The sequence below is a fragment of the Gymnoscopelus braueri genome, assembly GCF_963280865.1.
Source record: "Gymnoscopelus braueri genome assembly, chromosome: 19".
NCBI classification, from domain to species: domain Eukaryota; kingdom Metazoa; phylum Chordata; class Actinopteri; order Myctophiformes; family Myctophidae; genus Gymnoscopelus; species Gymnoscopelus braueri.
In genome coordinates, this window is record NC_137621.1 from 43903050 (window position 1) to 43926382 (window position 23333).

Genomic DNA, 23333 nt, shown 5'->3' on the forward strand with positions numbered 1-23333 from the left:
AGCCCCCTGGAGCGCCGTGCGGCATTTCCACCCGCTCACGTGCTCTGGTACCGGCCGCCTGATGACGTAACGTTATTTCTGCTCCAGACTGGATCAGAAAACCGAAAATGGTATTGATTCCAGGCTACTTTTGTCCTAGACTGTGGGGCTCCACAGCTCATTTGGTAACCCCGTAGTTGTCTGCTAAGATGTGTGATTTACCTAAGTAATCCACAGGGGCCAATAAGGTTTAGAGTGTATTATTTAGTAATCCATAGGGATCAATAAGGTTTAGTGTGCATTATTTCTCACTTGGGACACATTTGGCCTGCAATCCACTATGCTCCGTTTATTCACACAGATGTAAGATATTATGCAATCCATGCTCAAGTATTTAGGCCTTGTTATTCACAGATTTAAGATATCGTTAGTGTCGGGCGGAAACCTTGTATCTCCATATCTCCATATTTCAACTTTTTATGTTTTTTTCATAAATTAATGTAAATTAATGCCTTACTTCATTAAATATACTACAGCGTGACACAAAAGTAGCAAAGATAGCCGATCTACAAGCGCTCAACACGTCTCGGCTTGAAGATCTGCTGTGAAAGTGCAAGTGGAAGTGGTTAGGTCTGTCTGTGGGTTTTAATATTGAACAAATGAAAAGTATCAACAAGAGCTTGTGACTAAATAATAACATAGGATCCATACGAACACAGGTTCTTATTTCCATTTCCTGAAAAGTAACCCTTTTGGAAGAGTTTCCACCCGACAGCGAAGTATTTGGCTCCGTTATTGTTGTGAAGAATAGTCTACAAAATGGATTTGAAATAAAATCATGAAATGAATGTATTCACATATGTATCTATGTACGTATGTGCCACACACATTGTCAAATTGATGATGAAAAAAAAACAAAAAAACACACATATCAGTCTGAAATGCATCCCAGAATCGAAATGCCATCATGATCATTTAAGTCCTGGATTGGTTGAAAATTGACTGATGAATCCGATAAATCCAAAAGACCCAAGTCGACGCATGAATATGAAGCAATAATAGAAATGAGAAAAGGCATGATGAAAAACAAAAAACAAATCTAACTTATAAAGGAAATAAAAAAATCAATCAAATGATCTGAAGCCACAGGGATCACACACTGAAAACAATAAATGCTGGACAGTATATTGGTTTGACATGCTATGCTGTGTGTTTGATCTGCATCATCTGTGTCACATAAATAAATCATGGGCAGTGTGTTAGATATGTTTCACAAATAGGCTCTATACACGGCAGCCATATTGGAATGAAATTGGGCCTCTTCCTGACTTCCCTCACATGTCTTACCAGTGATACTAATGAAGGCTCTGTTCCATTCTGGTCAAACAGAGTCAGGGTGCTGATGTTGTGCATGTTGGCTCACTGGAAACACTCTGCTACACCAGTGGGTCTCAAAGTGTGGTCCAGGTACCTGCGTGGTTCCTTGAGGGCAGTTCCAAATGGTCCCTTACAGGGTTACGGGTCCATTTGGTTCCATTTGTACACTCTGAGTTATGGTGGTCGTTGAAATGCAAAAGTTTGAGAACCACTGTGCTACACTAAACAGAACAGAGCCTTAATTAGTATTATTGGCAACACCTGTGAAGGAAGCGAGGCGAGGCTTAATTTTATTCCAATATGGCTGCTGTGCACAGAGCCTACAAAACAATAAACTTAAAGCTCTAGATTCTGGTGTTAAAATGGTTATGTCAGTGTCCTTACAAGTACATCGCTGTTTGTCTTGAAGACAACCCTGGGCGGTTCCTGTGTAAAGCTGATGTGCTGGGGTAATTTCACACCGAGGCCATCTTCGTCTCTCGCCTGGGAGGGGGGGGAAGAGATAATGGCTTCTTTTTACGAATGGACAAAAAATAAACAGATGAACAGAAACAACAACAAACTCAGAAAATGAAAAAAGACATGTGATGATGAAAGCAAAAGGAAAAATGATCAACATGCAACGGATGATGGACATGCATTGGGTATTTGTTGTGTGGGCCAGATTGCAATTTTCTTATTGCAGAAAGAGCTCTTCGTACATATATGTGCGTGTGCTTTCTTTTGTGCGCATGCGTGTTCTGTGTGTTTGTGCACGTGCACGTACTGTACATGGTATCAATCACGTTAATATGACACGTTTTAAAGTACAGCCCCTGATAACGTCATTCATTGAAATAGAATACATTTAGGACCGGTCCTTTCAATAGATACATTTGTGTGTGTAAACTGCATGTTTGATACTGTTGTAATACAAGTTAAATAACGTAAGAAATAACATATTATTCAATCATGAATGATCTACCAAACAAAAACGATATATCTACTTCATTGACCACAGTCCCCCAGGGGTCTATAGGGGGGCCCCACTCTGTTTTCCCCTCAAATCTCTTCAGTAAAAATAGCTCATCTACAGGCTCACGACCCGTGGTGTTGCGAACTTGCGACACTTTGTGAGCTTGTAGATCGGCTATTTTTGCTGAATGTTTGCCCCCAGATTAGGGACACTACAGTAGGGTACATGCGGTGAAGAAACAATATTATTCAACTTTTAATTTTAAAGAGGAAATTAGTCAAAGGCTGTCATTCCCTTCATTAAACAACTTAATAAAACCCTACGGTCACATTAAGACCAGATGTTTGGTTCAGTCTGGTTCAGTGTGGAGCACAGTGACAGTCATTCAAGAAAGAAAAGGTTAAAGGTCAACATCACTGACGCCATGTTTTGCTGTCGGGTGGAAACCTTGTAAGTCCAAAATCGGTCCATTTGAATTATTATTTCAAATTATTTAAAGTAGTGAAAATAGCCGATCTACAAGCTTGTGGGCTTGTAGCTATTTTCACGACTTTTGTGTGACAGTAAGGCATTCATTTACGAAAAAACTAAGATATGAAACATGGAGATACGAGTGTTCTGCCCGACAGCAACGAAAAGAGAAGCACATCCATCTAAAGTCCAGGTGCTGGACAAATGACAGATCAACAGTAAAAAATTCTAAACACAATCGGCACACCGGTGCTCAGCTCCACTCTTTGGCAGCTTAATCGATGTTTCGATCTCAGTCGACGGGGGAATCTCTAAAATTCCTGATGAAGATCGACTATTGATTGTATACTTTATTAATCGGAAACATAAACAGCACGTGGTACAGTCATATATTAAGGCTAAAAGGGTAAGATGAAAAAGTCCTGGGGACTTGTTTCCAGTTCAATAAGCATCAATAAAAAAAAAAGTGGAACTGAGAACCAGCGTTAGGATTAGATTTTTATTTTCTCCTTCGAAATGCGTCACTCATCGCAATGTGTCATTCATCAGCTAGCGTGACCTGTGTTACAATTATCATCATAGAAAGATCAGAGGTTTTCACTGCTGTTGTTTGGGATGTGACGGACGCACGCGTTGCGTGAGTCTGGGAACAACAGCAAAGTGTTTAACGTGTCACAATCCAGCTGAGGAGGAGCTCTGCTACTTTGTCACAATTCCTAGGAGAACAAAAGCTGAAAGAAACCAACGCCAAGGTCACACGGCAAGGTCACCGTTGTTTCCGTGCTGGAGTGTCACAAGGTGTTCATGCTGAGTGGACCTTATCTTAAGACTGGTTCCCAAGGGGTCCTTGGGGCAGTTCCAGGGGGTCCCCAGCAAAATGTATTAATATACATATCATCAAAATCAGTTTAACCTGCAATTTTATACTTTGGCTATTTTTGAAAATGTTTCCAAAAATGTGGAACATGTGGAATAAGTTTGAAACAACACAAATCCTCTCTTATGGGGGTCCCTTCCCTGGCTCAAACTCTTTTCAGATGGGGGTATGCGGCCAAAAACATTAATTCAGGTGTCCTTGACATGAAAAAATGTGAGAACCACTGATCTAATATATTAGTGTAGTTGATTTGTCACATTGTACTCTCTGCATCTGACACGCAAACACACACACACACACACACACACACACACACACACACACACACACACACACACACACACACACACACACACACACACACACACACACACACACACACACACACACACACACACACACACACACACACACACACACACACACACAAGCCCCATCCTCTAAGAGCACACAAACACATTCTAGGACACACTCACACATTTTAGACTTGGTATGCATCTTGGCAGGGGTGTGAACACATACAGATACACACACAAAAAAAACTGTCACATACATGCACTGTGCGCACGCGCGCGCACACACACACACACACACACACACACACACACACACACACACACACACACACACACACACACACACACACACACACACACACACACACACACACACACACACACACACACACACAAAGACATGCCATTGTGTCATTATTTTTTCTCCAGTTTGTGTTGTGACCCTCTGGCCCTCTGCCAGTTCATTTACATATAGCGCTAATGAGCTGTTGGCTACTGTGAACAAGACACGAGGCACACAAGATACCGAGCTTATAAACATGCACACACGATGAAGTGATCTAAGGTAGATAGACAGACGGACGGACAGACAGACAGACAGACAGACAGACAGACAGACAGAATGATCGATTGATCGATTGATCGATTGATCGATTGATCGATTGATCGATTGATCGATTGATCGATTTATCTTTATCGGTCTGTCTGTCTATCTATCGACTGATCTATCGGTCCATGGACTTTGTACCATGCAGATTCAAAAGCTGTAGGACAGGACTCTGCAGCAGTTATGCGGAATGGGCTAGCCTTAAGTCAATCAGCAGTATTGTTAACTTTAAGTCCTCCACAAAGAGCCGGCTGGGTGGCAACTGGACCAAATCATAATTATAGTTGTAGCAGGTTCCATACTACCCACAGGGGTCTTCAACATTTTTGTCAGGCCAAGGACCCCCTTAGCTGAGAGAGAGACGAAGCAGGGACCCCCCCACTACACATTGGATTCATGTTAAATGTGTGCTTTCCGACATTTAACCACTTAAAACCTACAATACTTTGTAAACTTGACCTTAGGCTCTGTACTTGGTCTGCTCTTTTCTTCCCTGTACACCAAACCTCTTGGTCGATAATAGCCGATCTACAAGCTCACAACGCGTCTGCGTAGCTTGTAGATCGGCTATTTTGGCCAACGTTCCCCCCAGAATAGGGATGCGAGGGTTCAAGTGGTTAATGGAAATATAAAAATGAAAGTCCCTATCACACAAAGATTTGGCGGCCCCCCTGCAGTATATCTGAAGACCCCCTAGGGGTCCCGGACCCCCTGTTGAAGACCCCCGACCTAGAAGATATGCAGTATGATTGATTGACTGATTTATAGATTGATTGATTGATAGATAAACACTGATAGATGGATGGATGGAAGGATGGAAGTAACATCACAGCAGAGCAGTGCAGCTGCTCTGGAGCTGACGTTCCAATGGCCTCACTCGCGCTTTGGTGGCCCTGTGGCGACTCACTCTGGCATCCCGAGGGGGTGACATGCCAGCTGTCACCGCGCTAGCCTCCATCTGGGCACTCGTGTGTGTGCCCAGGTGTGTATGCCCGTCACCTGCCAACAGAGCTGCGGTTCCCTGACAAAAGATGCTGACGGGTAAAGCTGTTGTTGGTACGTCGAGACACAAAACAGCCACCCTCAGAGGGGATCTACATAGTCCCCCCCCCCCCCCCGTTCTGGAATTAAGGTGTAACTGGCGCTCTCCGCAGCAAAATATGTCCTCCTGCATAATACTGTAATGAGGATCAGGTTTATACTTTTTCAGCTACTGTACAATCATGGACTGATTTTAATAAATGAAATGCCATTTTAACTGATCTGTATGGTAGAGTATGTTAATATAATATAACTAGAACATCGTCTTTGTCGGGGGGGAAACCTCATATGTCCAAAACTGTTACTTTTCAGGATTCAAATTCTAAAGCATCAAAAGTAGCAGATCTTCAAGCTTGCAGATCTGCTACATTTGATACTTTTGTGTGACGCTGTAGTATGATCAAGTCGGGCGTTGATTTACGAAAAAACACCAAAAGTTTGAATATGGAGATAAGAGGTTTCTGCCCGACAGCAACGACATCTGCAGTGGTCACCAGTGGTCTCCCTACTCTTCCATTGAGTGGGTGTCGGATAGGACACTACAGTTATTTGAAGCAGACAGCCCACCGGTTTTGGACACGTTCTAGATTCGCCACCTTCTTTATTGTTGATCAGACATAATTGCAGTTTTAACTTATAGATTGTAGATTCAATGTTTTGGAATGTCATGCGCCGTGTGAAACGCTGCTCTATATAACATTTATGAAATCACTCTCAATCGTTTCACTTCATTTTACGATGAAAATGTTCTGAGGAGACTAACCCTTTTGTTCCCGATTCTGTAGGTGAATTGCTCCTGATAGTGTAGTCAATTCATTCCAGTTCTTCTGTTGGTGAATCTATTCTACTTGACTTTCTGAGAGTGCATTCACACAAGGTTGCAAATGGCTCAGGTAGATCACCATTCAAAGTTGCCATGGAGGACACAAAGTTACATTTATACATACAGTAGGCCTGTGGAAGTGTGATATACACACAAATAGTAAATTAAGAAGCCTTGGGAACCCACTGTTTCCGAACCATATGGCCCAGTCAGGAGCCTATCTACTGTTTCTGTAGCGTGAGGGGGCGTGATGTACAGTACAAGTACAACCCCTGGACATGACGCTAGTATGTCACAGGGACTAACGACCATTCCAACCCTTTATGCTAAGTGTTAAGCAGGGAGGCAATGGGTACCATTTTTATAGTCTTTGGTATGACTCGGCCGGGGATTGAACCCCAAACTCCCAGTCTCTCTAACCAAAAGTGAGACATGTTTTGGAGCAGCTCTCATTAACCATCCAGTCAGACCCACCCTTGTGTACCCAGAATTTCCCAGGCATTACCTGGCTGAGGCTCTGTGGAGTTATTTTTTCTGGAAGGATGACTAAAAATGGCCACGTCTTTAACAAGTCGGAGGACAGATCCATCCTCAACTCCCTTCTCTTTCTATTATTGGCCTTATTGAACAGTCTGCCTCGGGGCAACACGGCTGGTGATATGCCATACCCACTGATTATAAAGAGACACCGCCAATTACAGCAGCCTTTTGTTGTCGTTTGACCTGTTCTTTCCCAGTGTTTTATCCCTATAAGCCCTCCCATATCTCATAGCCCCCCCCCCCCAAGAGAATGCAGAGCAAGACAATGTGGCAGAAAACTAAATATTCACCTTCATGTTCAATCATACATACTGTTCAGCTGGATTATGCTATGTATGTCGATATCTTTGTTTCTATTTACTGTTTGATTTCTTTTCTCCTTTCTTCTTTGCTCTCCCTGCCCCCCCCCCCCTTCTTCTTTTTCTCTGTCCTGAAGACAACAAAAACAATGGAATTTGCACAAAAACGAATTTCACACAATTCTTTACGCCTGTAAACCTGTGATGTGATTCATTATAGTTTGGAAGTATTAGCTGCCGTGTCATTGTTTACAGCTGACATCCATACGTTTTATCATGTTCTACTCGGTATTCAAACCCACCAAACTTCTACCGCTCCGCCAAGAGAGCGAACCCCTGCTTGGCCAGGGGAGATATTGCACTTATGAGGTTCAGACAGTACTACTTATCAACCAGTAGGTGTCCTATCTGACGCCTAAATATCTCAATGGAAGAGTACCGGGAGACCACCTCCAACCACTGCAGATATAGGTAAATTGCATAAACATACCCTACCATACAGATAATTGGGTTAAAATGATGTCGTATTCATTAACTCTCTCAGTGCCACGCCCCGACATATCCCGAGTTTTTCCCGAGTACCCTCAGTGCCAGCACGAGAAATCCCGAGTTTTTACTTTTGACTGTGATCGCGCTATTCTGTTTATTTTTCATGATCACTTTCGCTTCCTGACTCCTTCAGACTCACCCGGAGCCGGATGTAAAAAAATTTTTTCATTTCCGGGTCACGTTGTTTTTCTCCGGTGATTTTCGGCCAGAATAGGGAAAGTCACGGTTTTTCACACGGTATAAAAAGCGAACGGAGAGGTCCACGTCTACTCTCTTTGGTCTGGGTGACGATCAGTCATCGTAGTCGTGTATCGCATCGTAATATAGCCTGATCAACGATTGTCGAAAATGTCAACATCCGATTCTGACCGGATATGACGTGAGCCTGTTTGGGAGGGGGCGAGTGAGCCAGCGAGATCATCAATGTGTCGATTTGTTGCTCTCTACTGGTAGAACTGTATTATGGGTTTAAAACCCCAATCAGATCATTTATTTGAATGAAAAATTAAAAAATTAAAAAATTAAAAAAAACGCAAATTCCTGGCAGTTTGGGAGTACTTTATGAAAATACTCTTGGCACTGAAAGAGTTAAAAAAAGAGTTATGGATTGCGGCTTTAATGTCATGACTACTGTACATGTTATAGTGTACATTTGTGATGCATACTGTGTGCTATGTGCCTGAACATTAACAAGTTATAATATATATATATATTGGAATTCTTTATTCGGAATAACCCCTTGAGATGAACCATCTCGTTTTCAAGGGGCTCCGCAGTTACAGAATACATAATAATACATTTAAGAAACAGAACAAAACAAAACATAAATAAACAGGACAAAAACAACATCAATCAAGGGGGGAAAACAAGACAAAACATACAACAATAACACAACAACAATACACAAAGCACATACAGTACATGAATTAGATCTGTTACTGATAATTAGTGTTACTGATAATTAGTGAAAACATGAGCAGGTAGTCTCAAGGTGAGAGGACAGCGCCGTTTTAAACAATTGAGGAGATGATATTGACCGAATATGAACAGGTAGGTTGTTCCAGTCAGAAGGAGCTTTAAACCTAAAGGATTTTTTGGAAACCGAATCAAATACGCGTGGAACATCAAATTAACTTGTGCACAATGTCTCAGTTGGTGTCTAGAAGTAAAATGATTCATATACTGTTTGAGATACTGTGGGTAATTAAAGTAGATACATTTAAAAATGAACTGTAACCAGTGCTGCTGTCGTCTTACTGTGGGAGATGGCAAGTTAAGGTTTTCATACATGGTGCAATGATGAGTCATATAAGGACAGCCAAGAACAAATTTACATAAACGGTTGTATATTGTATTAAGTGGAAGAAGGTTATTTTTAGATGCAGTCTGATAGACTACATCAGCATAATCCATAATAGGAAGTATGAGTTGAAGAGCAAGTTTTTTTCTAACTGTAAGTGTAAAACATTTTCTGTTACGGTAGAGAACACCAGTACTGAGATTTATTTTTCTAACAATGTTGTCAATGTGACATTTGAATGTAAGTTCAGAATATCATTTATGTTTCATTTTTCCTAGAGAGTCACAAACATACTGTATATAGACATCCAAAGCACTAGGTTTTTGTAGAATGACATGCTGGTGTCATATCCATCTATGCTTGTGACCTCACTTTCACAACTGTGACGCCTAGTTGTATAGTTTGGAGTTCTCCTCTCTCTCTCTCTCTCTCTCTCTCTCTCTCTCTCTTATATTTGAGTTGGAATGGCTGGCAGCTATGAGATAATCACCTTCCTCTCCATGTCCTGCAGCTGTGTCAAGCAAGCCTGAAGCATTCCACTGAGCTACTGTACCAACACAAGCACACGCACGCACACACACACACACACACACACACACACACACACACACACACACACACACAGACATGGACACGCACGCGCACACACACACACACACACACACACACACACACACACACACACACACACACACACACACACACACACGTCTCCCCATTTTCATCTCCGGATGCACACGCGTGGTAAAAAAAAGAAGAAGAAAAAAGGCATAGTGTGCTCTGTACAATCCTGAGTGTTAATCTAATTCTGAGCATGTGCAAATGTAACGGTGTAAATGTGAATGTTATGGGTCCATTTGGTTACATTTGTACACGCTCAGAGATACAAATGGATTAATTAACGCTGAGGATTTTATTATGTGTTTATCGGGGAGGGCAAATCGCAGCAACAATGGTGTATGTGTGTACGTGTGTGTGTGTGTACGCGTGTGCGTGATTGAAGTGGTGTACCCTGTAAATTCCTGAGTATTAATCTAACTCTGAGCATGTACAAAATGTAACCAAATGGACATTTTGTACATGCTCAGAGTTACAAATGGATGAATTAGCAACACTGAGGATTTTACTATGTATATCGGAAAGGGCAAATCACAGCCACAAGGGTGTGCGTGCGTACATGCATGTGTGTACGTGTAGTGAAGATGTGTATGTGCGCATGTGTGTGTGTGTGTGTGTGCAGTAAAGACGTGTATGTGTAGTGAAGACGTGTGTGTGTGTGTGTGTGTGCGTGTGTGTGTGTGTGCGTGTGTGTGTGCGTGTGTGTGAGGTGGAAGTGACATTTCTGTGCTGACATGAAGAGGCACTCTGCCCCCTCTCGCCTGGAGGGAGCTCCCGGGGTAAGACACGCAGGAGCCTCCTGCAGGGGTCTCCCGGGGGGGATTCCATCCCATCCCATCCCGTCCTCCTTGCAGAGTGCCAAAAAAAAGCCCTTACACTGCGACAGGCACCAACCGACCAACCACCGACCGACCTGCCACTAATCCTGCTGTAGTCTCCTTCCAGACCTGTCTAATCCTCTAACAAAATACTTTTATGCCACGTTGGAAGCGCCTGTATGTACACTATATGTACTGTATGTTATGTTCCTAATGACATGTGCTTGTGCGCATTTGTGCTTGACTAAGCGTATAACTCCTGGTGTAAAAAATGGACGCGCCGTTGAATCAAAATTATTTACTTGAAGCACTATTGTATAAAAATCTTTTTTTTCCTGTGGTAGAGTATGTTAATACAATATAACACAGTATTTGGTCTCCCTGCTCTTCTATTGAGACATACCGTATAGATATGTATGTTTGACACGATCCTGTTTCTGGTTTGACACAAACACATTCTATTTCTCCCCAGAGCAAGCAGGCAGGCTCTATTAGATCAGTGGTCAGCATTTACGCATGCAGAAGACCTGGTTTAAAATCCGGGATAGAACAGGAATGTTACAAGTTGCACCAATTTTAACCTGGTGTCCCTATTTTGGGCACTTGATTATCACTGCCAAGGACGACTTATGACAACTTTTTTTTTTTACCAGGTTGCAAAACCTGGTCTACATCTACACTCGCTAGTCCTGACTTTTGCATCACTTTTTCCTCATTGGCTGGTCCTTCAGCCAATGAGGGCTCAATGTCCTCTCAGAATATGGGATCTAAAGACGACCCGCAATACTGTCTTCAGCCACTGTATGTATCTCTATGAACTGTGGCGCTGTTCCTCATTTGGCCTTTCAACATTGCAATTTCAATGTTTAGTGAGAGAAATAAGCAAACAGGTCTAGCAAAACAAGCCCAAAAGAAGCAACTATAGGCCACATGAGCATTTTCAACCGCCGCAACCTATAATATGACTGTGTCATATCTTGTTTCACACGGAAGTAGGAGATAATGTGATCCGAAGATTTACTGCTCCATTCACTTCCTGGTTCATTTATTTGGGAAATAACCTGTATTTCGGCTCCTGTGTTTTACTATGTATTTTTGGGCGAGACATGCTGTTTTCAACGGCGTATAACAAAGCGAACGGGAGGTCGCGATGACATTTTTTTTGTTTGTTGCTGAAGCACAGTGAAACCCTCCATGATTAGCAACCATCAGGGGATCGATCATACTGGAGATAAATATTCTGTGACTACTTGAAAAGGTAAGAAAATCTGGCAGTCAGGGCTTTATTTATTTATTTACTCTGGCAGTGGAAGAGTTAAACAGAAAATACATTTTCAGGTGGGTTGCAAATGTTCAGCCAATCAGGAGAGCATAATACCCATTTATCAGCTTAAATTTTATAGTGTTCCAGTTGTCTACTCATTCCTTTGTGTCATCACTTCCGAATTCACTTGTTTATCCTGTATCATGTGTGAGTTCCCTCTCCTGATTGGATAAAATTGGTATCCCGACCTGAAAATTTGTTTTCTGTTTACCAAAGAGCTGGAGAGACAAGGAGACCCCTGTTACTGAACAAACACTCTATATAGCAATGAGTACTTATCAGAATACAGAGCTATTCAACACTTATTTTAACAAAACAATATCACTTACCCTACCTTTAAGTGGTTAAAAAGCCCTTACACTGCGGCAACGAACCCAACCAATAACCTGCACAAAGTCTCATTCCAGCCCATCTAATCCTCTAACAAAATACTTTATATTGTGTTGGAGCGCCTGTATGTACAGTATGTTCTGAATGTATGTAATGAAATGTACTTGTATAAGCAGCAAACTCATATAACTGAAGGTGTAAAAGTGGATGGGACTTCACAGTTAACCACTTAGACCCCTTTAGTCCTAGAGAACTGGACTTGAGGTACAACTGTACTTTGACCACTTTCTCCGTCTACACCAAATCTCTTCACCAAAATTAGCCGATCTACAAGCTCACAATGCATCATGATACAATGCACATAAAGTAGGGCTTAAGTGGTTAATACATTCAGTCAGAATCCATACGTACTGTAGCCTACCACAAAATGGACAAAACATGATATGAGACTCATAGTATAATAAGTGCTTTTGTAATTTTGAGCGCCTCTGTGATAAAGTACTGTTGAATGACTTCTAGACAATATGGGTTGTTGCGGCAACCATCAGTGCAACATTACATTGCTTATAGGACAAAATTAACCCATTAAAACTGGGAAAGCAACTGTGTGTATATATATATATATATATATATATATATATATATATATATATATAAACCCTGAGGAAGACTACATTGTCAAAACGTTGGTTGTACCTTTTAATACACTTTTGCATCGTGGCTAAGAGCTGTGCGGCATCATCCTTTTCAACACTATTACCAGCACCTCATCAACACAGGTGTGCGCTCCCTCCTTTGTGTTTGCCAGGTTATAGATATACAAGTAAGACGCGCGAACGCTGGAAGCGAACGCAGCTCGAAAATATTGTGTATTTACGGACTTGTAATCCGTGTTATTTCACTGTGATGGGGGATTGTGTGTGTGTGTGTGTGTGTGTGTGTGTGTGTGTGTGTGTGTGTGTGTGTGTGTGTGTGTGTGTGTGTGTGTGTGTGTGTGTGTGTGTGTGTGTGTGTGTGTGTGCATTGTCTAAATTCCTGCACTCTGGCGCCCTCTACATAGGTACTGCATGCACACAGACACACAGACAGACAGACATACAGACACACAACCTGAGCAGGGTTACATAGGGTGCGTTCGGAAATACAGCACTGAGCGCACTGGCCAATACAAACTAATAGGCGAGTGCGCTCCGGTGTGCAATATCCGAACGCACCCTTAGTAAGCTCCACTTGGTCGGAGGCGCGGCTTCGCCGCGCCTCCTTCCGCGTTCGCAACCACATTGGTTCTCAAAAAGTCGGGTCTTACAGTAGGTCTCAGTTGGCCTCAGGTCTTAATGGGTTAAAGAGCAATTATCAAACCAATGTGGCTTTTACATGCTTTCAAATGTGTAATCAAAGCTAATTTCATAGCAATAAATAACTGAGCAAATCTTGCATGACGCATATAGGCCTAGTATGTAAATGCAAGTATTTGCATCTTGTTTGTATCTATGTATAAATCATTGACGTGGTTAGTGCGCCTGCCAAGAAACATAGATGAACTCCTGTCGGTGCAATCTCATATACACTGAGTTAATTTACTCAGAGTTAAAAAATGTACTTAAATTGATTGAGTTTTGAGTGTACAAATGGAACCAAATGGACCTGTAAGGGTCCATTTGGTTCCATCTGTTCACTCTCAGAGTTATGGGCGTCCTTGAAATTAAAAAGTTTGAGAACCACTGTGCTACACTAAACATAACAGAGCCTTCATTAGTATCATTGGTAACATCTGTGGAGGAAGAATTTCTTTCCAATATGGCTGCTGTGCATAGAGCTAACTAGGGATCAGATACAGTAGCAGCATTCTATATATGCAGTGGTTTCCAACCTTTTCTGGATCAGGGGCTATTAGAAAATCTTGACTGGCTTGAATCAATGGAATGGACATACATACGTTCCTATTTGATGGTATTACTATGAACTAATATTTTTCAAGGTTTCAAATAAAAAACACAACGTTACATTTAAAAAAAAAACTATTTTCTTTGTTTATATTAACGTTATATTATCATTAAAATCTTGGTTGTTTTGCCAATTATTTGGCGGCCCATGGCCCACGGGTTGTGAATAACTGCTTTACAGTATATCTGGAACGCATCTTTTGAGTTGGAGACGGACTCGTGTTTGAGTTGACGTGATCACGCACTGCAGCTCGCTGCTCTAGCTGACTCTATAATCACGCACAGCTGATTAGAGTCTAACTAGCTGTGCATGATTCAGTCAAAGCGGTCTTGCATGCATGCACACCCAGTAATAATGTTTGTAAACAAGAAACCTGTCTATTGACTGTATTCACGCGGCAGCCATTTTGCTCTTACGCTGCACCCTGGAGTGGGGTTTCCCACAGTGTTGCCATGTCCACTTATTCACTTGTTTTTATGTAAAGTTGTTTGTAAATATTGGTAGCTGCGGGTTGCTTATTTGGGCTTCCTTCCTAAATGTAGTTTAAACCAGTGTTTCTCAAACGTTTTCATGTCAAGGACCCAAATGATATGTATTTTGTCTGTGGACCCCCAGCTGAAAATATTTTTGTGCTAGGCACTGCCATACAAGTTTTGTGTTCCTTCAAAAATATTCCAAATATTTTTGTTGTTGTTAAAAATAGCAGATCTACAAGCTATGTGACGCGTTGTGAGCTTGTAGATCAGCTATTTTCAAATAGCTAATGTATATTGATTGGTGTGTGTGTGTGTGTGTGTGTGTGTGTGTGTGTGTGTGTGTGTGTGTGTGTGTGTGTGTGTGTGTGTGTGTGTGTGTGTGTGTGTGTGGGTGTGTGTGTGTGTGTGTGTGTGTGTGTGTGTGTGTGTGTGTGTGTGTGTGCGTATGATCATGTATGAATGCATACATGATCATACACAACACACGAAAACAAGCCCATTTTGGGCTTGTTTTCGTAGACCTGGTTGCTTGTTTCTCTCAGAAAATCTGGCAACATTGGTTTCCCACCAGGTTTGGTCAATGTCCTATAACCACCCTCTCATGCCCTGTGTGATTTGGGGAGGGTAAAGGAAAGACTTATTACTGAAACACTTAAAACCTGGCCAGTGAGAGAAGGAAAAATCCTCAGCACATAATCTTCACGTCACTCCTCCCAGAAATCTGCGTGAGAATGATGGTGAACCGGGGAAACCACCAGAAACCACGGAAAGTACGATTTTAATCTGTAGGATCATTAATAAAGACACAACACCAGGAACAGCTCAACAACAGAGAAACTGTAGCCTGCCACTGGGGTCGTCTTGGAGATAATTGAAAGTGCAGTTGTGCACAATTAGAGCTGTTAGAATAAAAAATATAAAACTATCCCAAATAAGACATTTGTTTCGCTTTTTACCCCCTTTTCTCCCCAATGTAACCAATTAATTCCTCCCCACACACATTTATGTGTGTTGTCACCGCTGTTGTATCCTACTGGCTCACCTGCCAGTGAGGAGCCCCCACCAGGAGGACTTAGAGCCTTCGTTCTACTCCTTCCGCCCAACACTCCCCGCTGACAGGTGCCGCCCCAGCCTGTAGGATTGCGTGCAGATTACGCCTCGCTTCCCTCCCCCGAACTCGGGCCAATTGTGTTCATATAGAAACTCGATAAAGCCGGATGCACCACCGGTGGTGGGCAGGTACTTGTGCCACCCCTCTATGCTGGTTAATCTGTAACTGTATCTGTAACTGAAAATTGTTCACTTTCATATCCCATTCACAGAGAGCCCGCAACAGTGATGTTCAACTGGCGGCCCACAGGCCAAATCCGGCCCCTGCGGCCTTTCTTGTGGCCCCTGGAACACATTCCATATGATCAAGTGGGGCATTCATTTACGGAAAAACACAAAAAGAGGTTTCTGCCTGACAACAACGATATACAATAATGGAAGACAATGGGGCTTGGATCAGGCTGAAACCATGCCCAAATGTGTTAGTCATACGACATAGATACGTCATAGTTCTGTCTTGTTTTCTTGACATGGCAGGCCTGACTTTTGTCTCTTGATCCTTTAGCTGTGACATGGCCTGTCTTCAGAAAGCCACAGTGAGCTTTCCATGTGTAAATGATCTTCCTGGAGGGACAGTTTTTTTATTTTTTTCCTTTTACTGGGTTACATTTCAAATTAAAACTGGCTTTGCAACACAGAGGGTCACACAAACCGGCGGAAAAACGCAGTCGGCATAGAGACGCATTTCAAAATAAAGACACGCGTCACAATCAATGTACCGATCCAAGAAGTGTATAGTGTGTGAGTGTGTGTGGGGGGGGGAATAAAGCCTGATCTTATTCTTCGCCTGCGATAGTGTCACTCGCCGAAAATAGCCAAGTTTGTGGCTTGTAGATCTGCTATTTTTGGCGAACGACACCTTTGTTCGGCAAGGTACAAATCAGGCGTGACTGAACACCAGGAATAACTGATACCTTCCACACAACCTCACCCGCAAGCTTAAACCCTCCAATAAACAGCCAAATAAGTGACTGATCCAAGTCCAACACTGATCTGACCATTAATCATCATTTGCCCTGCACATAAACACGTGCACACACGCTCTCACACACACACATACACATACACATACACACACATACACATACACATACACATACACATACACATACACATAGAGTGAGGAGTTAAGCCTGATTTATACACCGTTGTGCTCCGGTGTCCTGCCCCAAAAATAGCCGATCTACAAGCTCACAACGTGTCGCACCGTGCTGCTCGTATGCAGTGGTGGACAAAGTACTCAACCCCAGTACTTGAGTCAAAGTAGATCTACTCCTGGTCAAATATTACTCAACTGCAAGTAAAAGTCGCTTGCTTTAAAAAAATAATTCAGTATTCAAAAGTAGATGTTTTTAAAAATACGTAAGTATTTACAAAGTACATTGTGTTTTCGATATCAATGCATTGGCGTATTGACATTTCTAAGTTCCACAAAGATTAAAAGATTTTCAACAACATCGACAATTGTGAAAATAGCCCGATAAACTACAAGCTCAGAACGCGTCGCCCTGCGATACGTTGTGAGCTTGTACATCTGCTATTTTCGGGCACGGGACACCGTCCCACCACTAAGTAGAAATCAGGCTCTATGCAGAGGAGATGGAAGAAAGTAACACCCCCCCCACACCCACAGTCCCCCCCTCAAATGCCCAATTGCTAGTCACCATAGGAGGGGATTGGGTTGCACGGATGAAGCAACTGAGTATATTTCATGCAACACAATACCAGTGACTTTGCTTACCCCCCCCCCCCCTCTCCTCCTACCTCATTCCCACCACCCCCACATCGCTTCTCTCCTATCCAACGCACACAGACATGAGATACGCATTTTTTTTTCTTTCTCCCCAGCCATGACAATTTTTTTTCTCTCTCTCTCTCTCGCAAGCAAAAAAGAAAAAAGCCTTGGAGGCCTTGTTGTTGTGGCCAACCTTGTGGGTGCATGAGAAAAGAAACATGCGGGTATCGCTTACACAAATGGCCTGCATGAATGTGCGAGCGCCAGACAAAATATAGAATCTGAGCCGCCCTGCCGTGGCAGACGAAGGCCTTTTCCTGTGCGTTCGCCGCTCGCAGACGCTTTTTCGGGATGCTTTATACATACGTATGTGTTTCCTGCCCGGGGATGAGGTGTGTAACGCAGAGCGCTAGCCTGTTAGCGCTGCTGCGATTAATTGTCAATTAATTGTCACACAAATAATTGCGGTCAACGATGTCATTGTGTTTTTGTCGTTGAACAACTGGAACAAATGAATACAAATGTAATTTCTGTTTGGCTTTTAGGCTTTGAAGTTGCACTTTATACTTAAAAAAATAAACATTAATAGTGGAAATAGCCGATCTACAAGCTCACATCGCGTCGCATCGAGACGTGTTGATTAGGCGATTATGTAATAATTGTGACAGGCCTGGCTGCGCTCACAGCCAGGCCTGTCAGCCTTTTAAACGGTTTGGTTCTTAATGATAATGCTGCTGCTTCGCGTCATCGTCTCAACAGGTGCAGGCGGCATCGACACAGGGGATGGATTGCGTTGAATGGTTCGTGCCTGTAAAACCAGTGGTTCGTAAAAATGTTCATGTCAAGGACCCCCAACTACAAGATTTGTATCGTTAAAATGTTTCAAAAACAATCCTAATTTGTAAAAAAAAAAGAATTGAATAGCAGATCTACAATCGGCTACTTTCAAATGGCCATTGTATAGGGTTAAAATTAAAGTGGTTCAACTGATTTGGATGTTATTTTAACTAATTTTGCTGGGGACCCCCTGGAACCCCCTCAAGGACCTCTGCGGGTCCCCCCGGACCCCACTTTGAGAACCACAGCTGTAACCGATTTCAACTTATCGTGTGGCTCCGTGTGGATCCTGGAACCAATCAAGGTTCAGCATTTTGTCCACATTTTAACCACCGGTGTCGTGATTAAGGTCAATATGGGTAGAAATCAACCCAATCAGAAATGTTTTCTTTGATAGTGACCAACATTAGGAATATATGCCATGTGTTGCGTGTTAGAGCCCTGTTAGAGCGCATAAGGTGTTTGTTACAATTGTTTTGTGACAATGACATATCTTTATTTTCATCCCTCCCCACACTTCCCAGCATGCCCCAAGTCACCTTGAAAAGCATCAGTTGAACAGGCGGGCACATCCAAAATGACCCATATGAATGCATATTTATAAAGCCTCATGCCTGAAACCAACAAATGCCACAATCTGGAGGTCACTGGAGACATGGAAATAGACTGTTTGTGTCCCAACAATTGCATATGCAATGGCCTAAGGTATCACTGACTGTCTATTCATGACAGCTCTATTCCAAATGACTGGATTTCATGCTTGTTGGGCATGGAGATCTGAGCTGCAGATACAGTACGGACGCTCTACATTTCATGAGATTTCTCCATTTGAGGTTTATGTAAATGTCTGTCCAGTTGTGCCTAATAAAACATCACTGGGAATGTTCTCCTGAATACCCTTGTTTGTCATCGCCGCGAGGCCCAAGGCCAGGGATGGAGATTATGTTTTTGCCCCTGTGTGTGTGTGTGTGTGTGTGTGTGTGTGTGTGTGTGTGTGTGTGTGTGTGTGACTGTGTGTGTGTGTGTGTGTGTGTGTGTGTGTGTGTGTGTGTGTGTGTGTGTGTGTGTGTGTGTGTGTGTGTGTGTGTGTGTGTGTGTGTGTGTGCGCGCTCGTGTGCGTGTGTGTGCGTACTATATTCTCAGCTAATCTCGCAAACCACTGAACCTATCAGCATGAAACTTTTCGTGCACACTGCCAGTAGGCAAATATTTTAAATGGGCCTCATGGCGGCACTTTGTGGCCTATAACTCCTGAACCTATAGGTCGTACCATCACAATTTGCATGCCCATTTCCGCCTAACTATTTTTTTCCATTTAGCATTTTCTTCAAAAGACACTTTTTGATACTACTTTGATGCTATAATTGGATCCAATATTAAGGGAATGGCCTATTTTGACTGACCCCATATTTGAATCACATAAGACCTGGAACAATGTTGTTATACCTTTCAAACTTTGAACAGATATACCTGTATATACAGTATACTGTATGCAACATTAATTTCTTATTTTTAAAAAAATACAAATTGGAAGTTTTTCAGAAAACTTAGGACAGGATTTGGAAGGCGTTTTTAGAATCTGCCTCAGGTCTAAATGGGTTAAGCGCTTAAATGCTATTCCCCCCCGCAGCTTTCTCATGTCCTGGCGGCTGCAACCCATGACTTACACAGCCCTGGATAGGCAACCAAGCCTGGTGGGGATATGCGCTCCGTAGAGCGCCTCTTTCTAGTTTGCTTTGTTTTTTGACCGGGACAGTGCACACTAATAAACATTGTACTTTTAATGTGCCGTAGTGAGACAGAAGGCTAGTTTTCATTGTTGTCGTTGGGGCTACAATATGGTTTCTAGCCATCCTATAGATTTTTATACATGAATTCAGATTGATTTGTGATATAAGCTTTTTATTTTTCCGTCTTAATGAAATCCTATATGTCTAGAGCTTATGAGTTGCTTATGTTGCATTCATGCTGCTTTGATGTCCTGTTAACTGTTTCTCTGAATCAGTGGTTCTCAACCTGTGGGTCGGGACCCACCTGATTTTGGAGTGGTCCCCAGATGACAGTTAGGTGACCATTTAAGGACTTTTAAGACCTTTTTAATACCTTTTTAATACTGATAATAATAATGGAAAAAAGATCATAACAAAAGTAATCAACAAACTATACCATAAGAACTGGTCAAACATTGGCCAAATTGTCAAATAATATAAGAAAGAAGCAAACATTTTGAAAATAGCTGATCTACAAGCTCACAACGCCTCACAGCTATTTTCACAATATTTATCTGTGGAACCGAGTCAAACTAAATTGAATGCCTCAACTCCTACAATTCCAAGTGCTTGTCAGGGTGGGGGGTCCCCAGTTCAAATATGATCAATTTAACATGTTTAGCTCATGACATTCAGTTACATACTTCTTTGAATTCATCTTACACCTTTTAACTTCACGCGTTCTCAAAACAAAGCATGTTCCAAAGTCATATTTTGATCGTATATGACACCTAAATGCTTGAAGGTTGCCTCGCAGGGTTTCAGCGTGTCAGAGGGTCTTTGCCTGTTACAAGATGAGTCATGTGCCATTAACCCATTAAGACCTGAGGCCGATTCAACGAATGCTTTCCAAATCAGTAGTTCTCACACTTTTTCGTGCCTGGGACCCCCAAAATGATATGTATTTGGCCGCGGACCCCACCATGTGAATAGGTTTTGTGCCAGGGACCCCCATAGGAGAAGATTTGTGTTAAAACAAAAAATTCAAAAGTTTCAAAAAAAGAATATAAAATATTTTCTAAACCACTGTTCTAAATCCTAAGTGTTTTCAGAAAATCTTGCTATATACGTTGCTATATATACCGGTACTATATATAGCTCAAATCTAAAATGACACAGATGCTTTCCCGGTTATAATGGGTTAAGTGCGCCCCAATCCACAGGCCCTGTGAGAAAGGTGGAACATCTACAAATATTTAGGTAGAAAATGGTGAACAAACATGGTGCGACGGGACAGCACAGCAGGCACAAGGCTCAGCCTGATTCTCATGCTGGGAAAAAAAGTGTCAGCAAAGAAAAATAAACTGGATATCACTTGATTCAAAATGAACAGACACATGTATGTGCACCCTGGATCTCATTCCCGCTCCACTAACAAGTGCGCTAAAAAAAGTGATTAATGTTTGGATGAAGAACTGATTTTAGGACAAACAAGGAAGGAGATTAAAACACGCTCATACTCACATTGTAATTCCTTACATATCCAAGCTTTGGTATAAGAGAGAAAGCAGATTGTTTTATTTTTTACTGTTCATCATGGACGAAATCAGAAAACAGTGACAACTTCAATCATGACTGCCTTCCGTCATTCCGTTTTGTGGCTTCTGGTTAAATGCTCTTGAACGCACTAAAAGTGTCTATAAGCCATAAGCCACGGAGGGGCTGACAGTGGTGTTCAAAGTGTGTATTCGTGACGAGCTTTCGCAAAGACCCTGGTTAGAGAAGAGCGCTTCAAAATCTGGAGCTTGTGAGACTCAGGGAAATAACAGCCAAAGCCGCAATAAGGGACGAGGCTCCCCTGACCAACAGCTTGAGGCTGATGCCGATAGCTTCCTTCACCTCGATTAAGGTGAAAGAATAATACAATATGTGTGACGAGGAGGGACACCGTAGAGCTTCTTTGTTTTTGTGATTTTGATGCCCTGTGTTTTGCTCGACTCGGACCCACTGATGATAGGGGGGAAAAGGAGGGGGGGCGGTGACTTACCTTGTTTCTCTTGAAATAGGCCCTGCGGCAGGCAGCGAAGCACTTCTCGCTGCAGAAGCTCTTGAGTTCGCTGCCCATGCTCAGCGAGTAGCGCTTGACCCCGACCTTCTGGCACCAAGCACACATGATCTGGACATTGGACGCGTCCTCGTCTGGAAGACACAAGTATAGCGACAGGGGATGTTTATAGAACCCTTATGGACACAATGGAAATATGGTTGCATATGGTTGCACTAAAGGGAAGAAATGGTTGTCGCCTATTTTGATGTATAATATACATCAAAGTAGAAGACAACCAGGCTACTACTACTAGCGAGTGGTGGAAAAAGTACTCAACTTCTTTACTTAAGTAAAAGTACCAATACTGCAATATAGAAATACTCTGTTAAAAATAAAAGTCCAGAATTCAAAATGTACTTGAGTAAAAGTACAAAAGTAGTGGCATCAAAATGTACTTAAAGTACCAAAAGTAAAAGTACAACAATATTTTCAAATAGCAGATCTACAAGCTCACAACATGTCGCGATGCGACGCGTTGTGAGCTTGTAGATCGGCTATTTTCAAATAGCCTATGTATAAAATACAGTAGGGCTAAAGTGGTTAATGTATGTTTTATAATGTAATAATTTATATCTGAAAAGTAACTAAAGCTTTCAAATAATTGTAGTGGAGTAAAAGTACAATATTTGGCACTGAGATGTAGTGGAGTAGAAGTAAAAGCATTGGAAATTGGAAATACTCAAGTAAAGTACAAATACCTCAAAATTGTACTTAAGTACAGTACTTAAGTAAATGTACTTAGTTACTTTCCACCACTGCAAGTGATGTTTGAACAATTACAATTGAGGCATTTAGCAGACGCTCTTATCCAGAGCGACTAAGCAAGGTAATCACCTTAATAATACATAGAATGCCAGAGAGACAGTGTAGTGCCTCAAGAAACTAGGATACCCGGTAAACAGAACATAGCAACAGTCAGACAACGTACTATCGAAATAACAATTTGTACATTGAAACTACAGGTGTTTGTACATTGAAAATATAGATGCGTGTGTGTGTGTGTGTGTGTGTGTGTGTGTGTGTGTGTGTGTGTGTGTGTGTGTGTGTGTGTGTGTGTGTGTGTGTGTGTGTGGAGGATGGCCAATTTATCCAGTGTGCATCGATTAACAGATGTGTACTAACACCCAACCCAGAGCATAATTAGACTGAGGCCAGGTGTGACTGCTTACATCAGCCACCATCCACACCACAACTACACTTCTGAACACTGA

At 42.2% G+C, this 23333-nt stretch overlaps 1 protein-coding gene across 1 annotated transcript in view; it reads right to left on the bottom strand.

Moving 5' to 3' along the window:
- The window catches only part of sobpa (sine oculis binding protein homolog a), a 65030-nt gene that overhangs the window by 16731 nt on the left and 24966 nt on the right, over window positions 1-23333 (bottom strand). Inside the window, exons 4-6 of the mRNA XM_080414314.1 lie at window positions 22063-22214; window positions 21540-21563; window positions 1741-1839 (exon numbers count right to left, since the gene is read on the bottom strand). Coding sequence (XP_080270440.1) covers window positions 1741-1839; window positions 21540-21563; window positions 22063-22214 — 275 coding nt within the window. The remainder of the gene's footprint in view (window positions 1-1740; window positions 1840-21539; window positions 21564-22062; window positions 22215-23333) is intronic.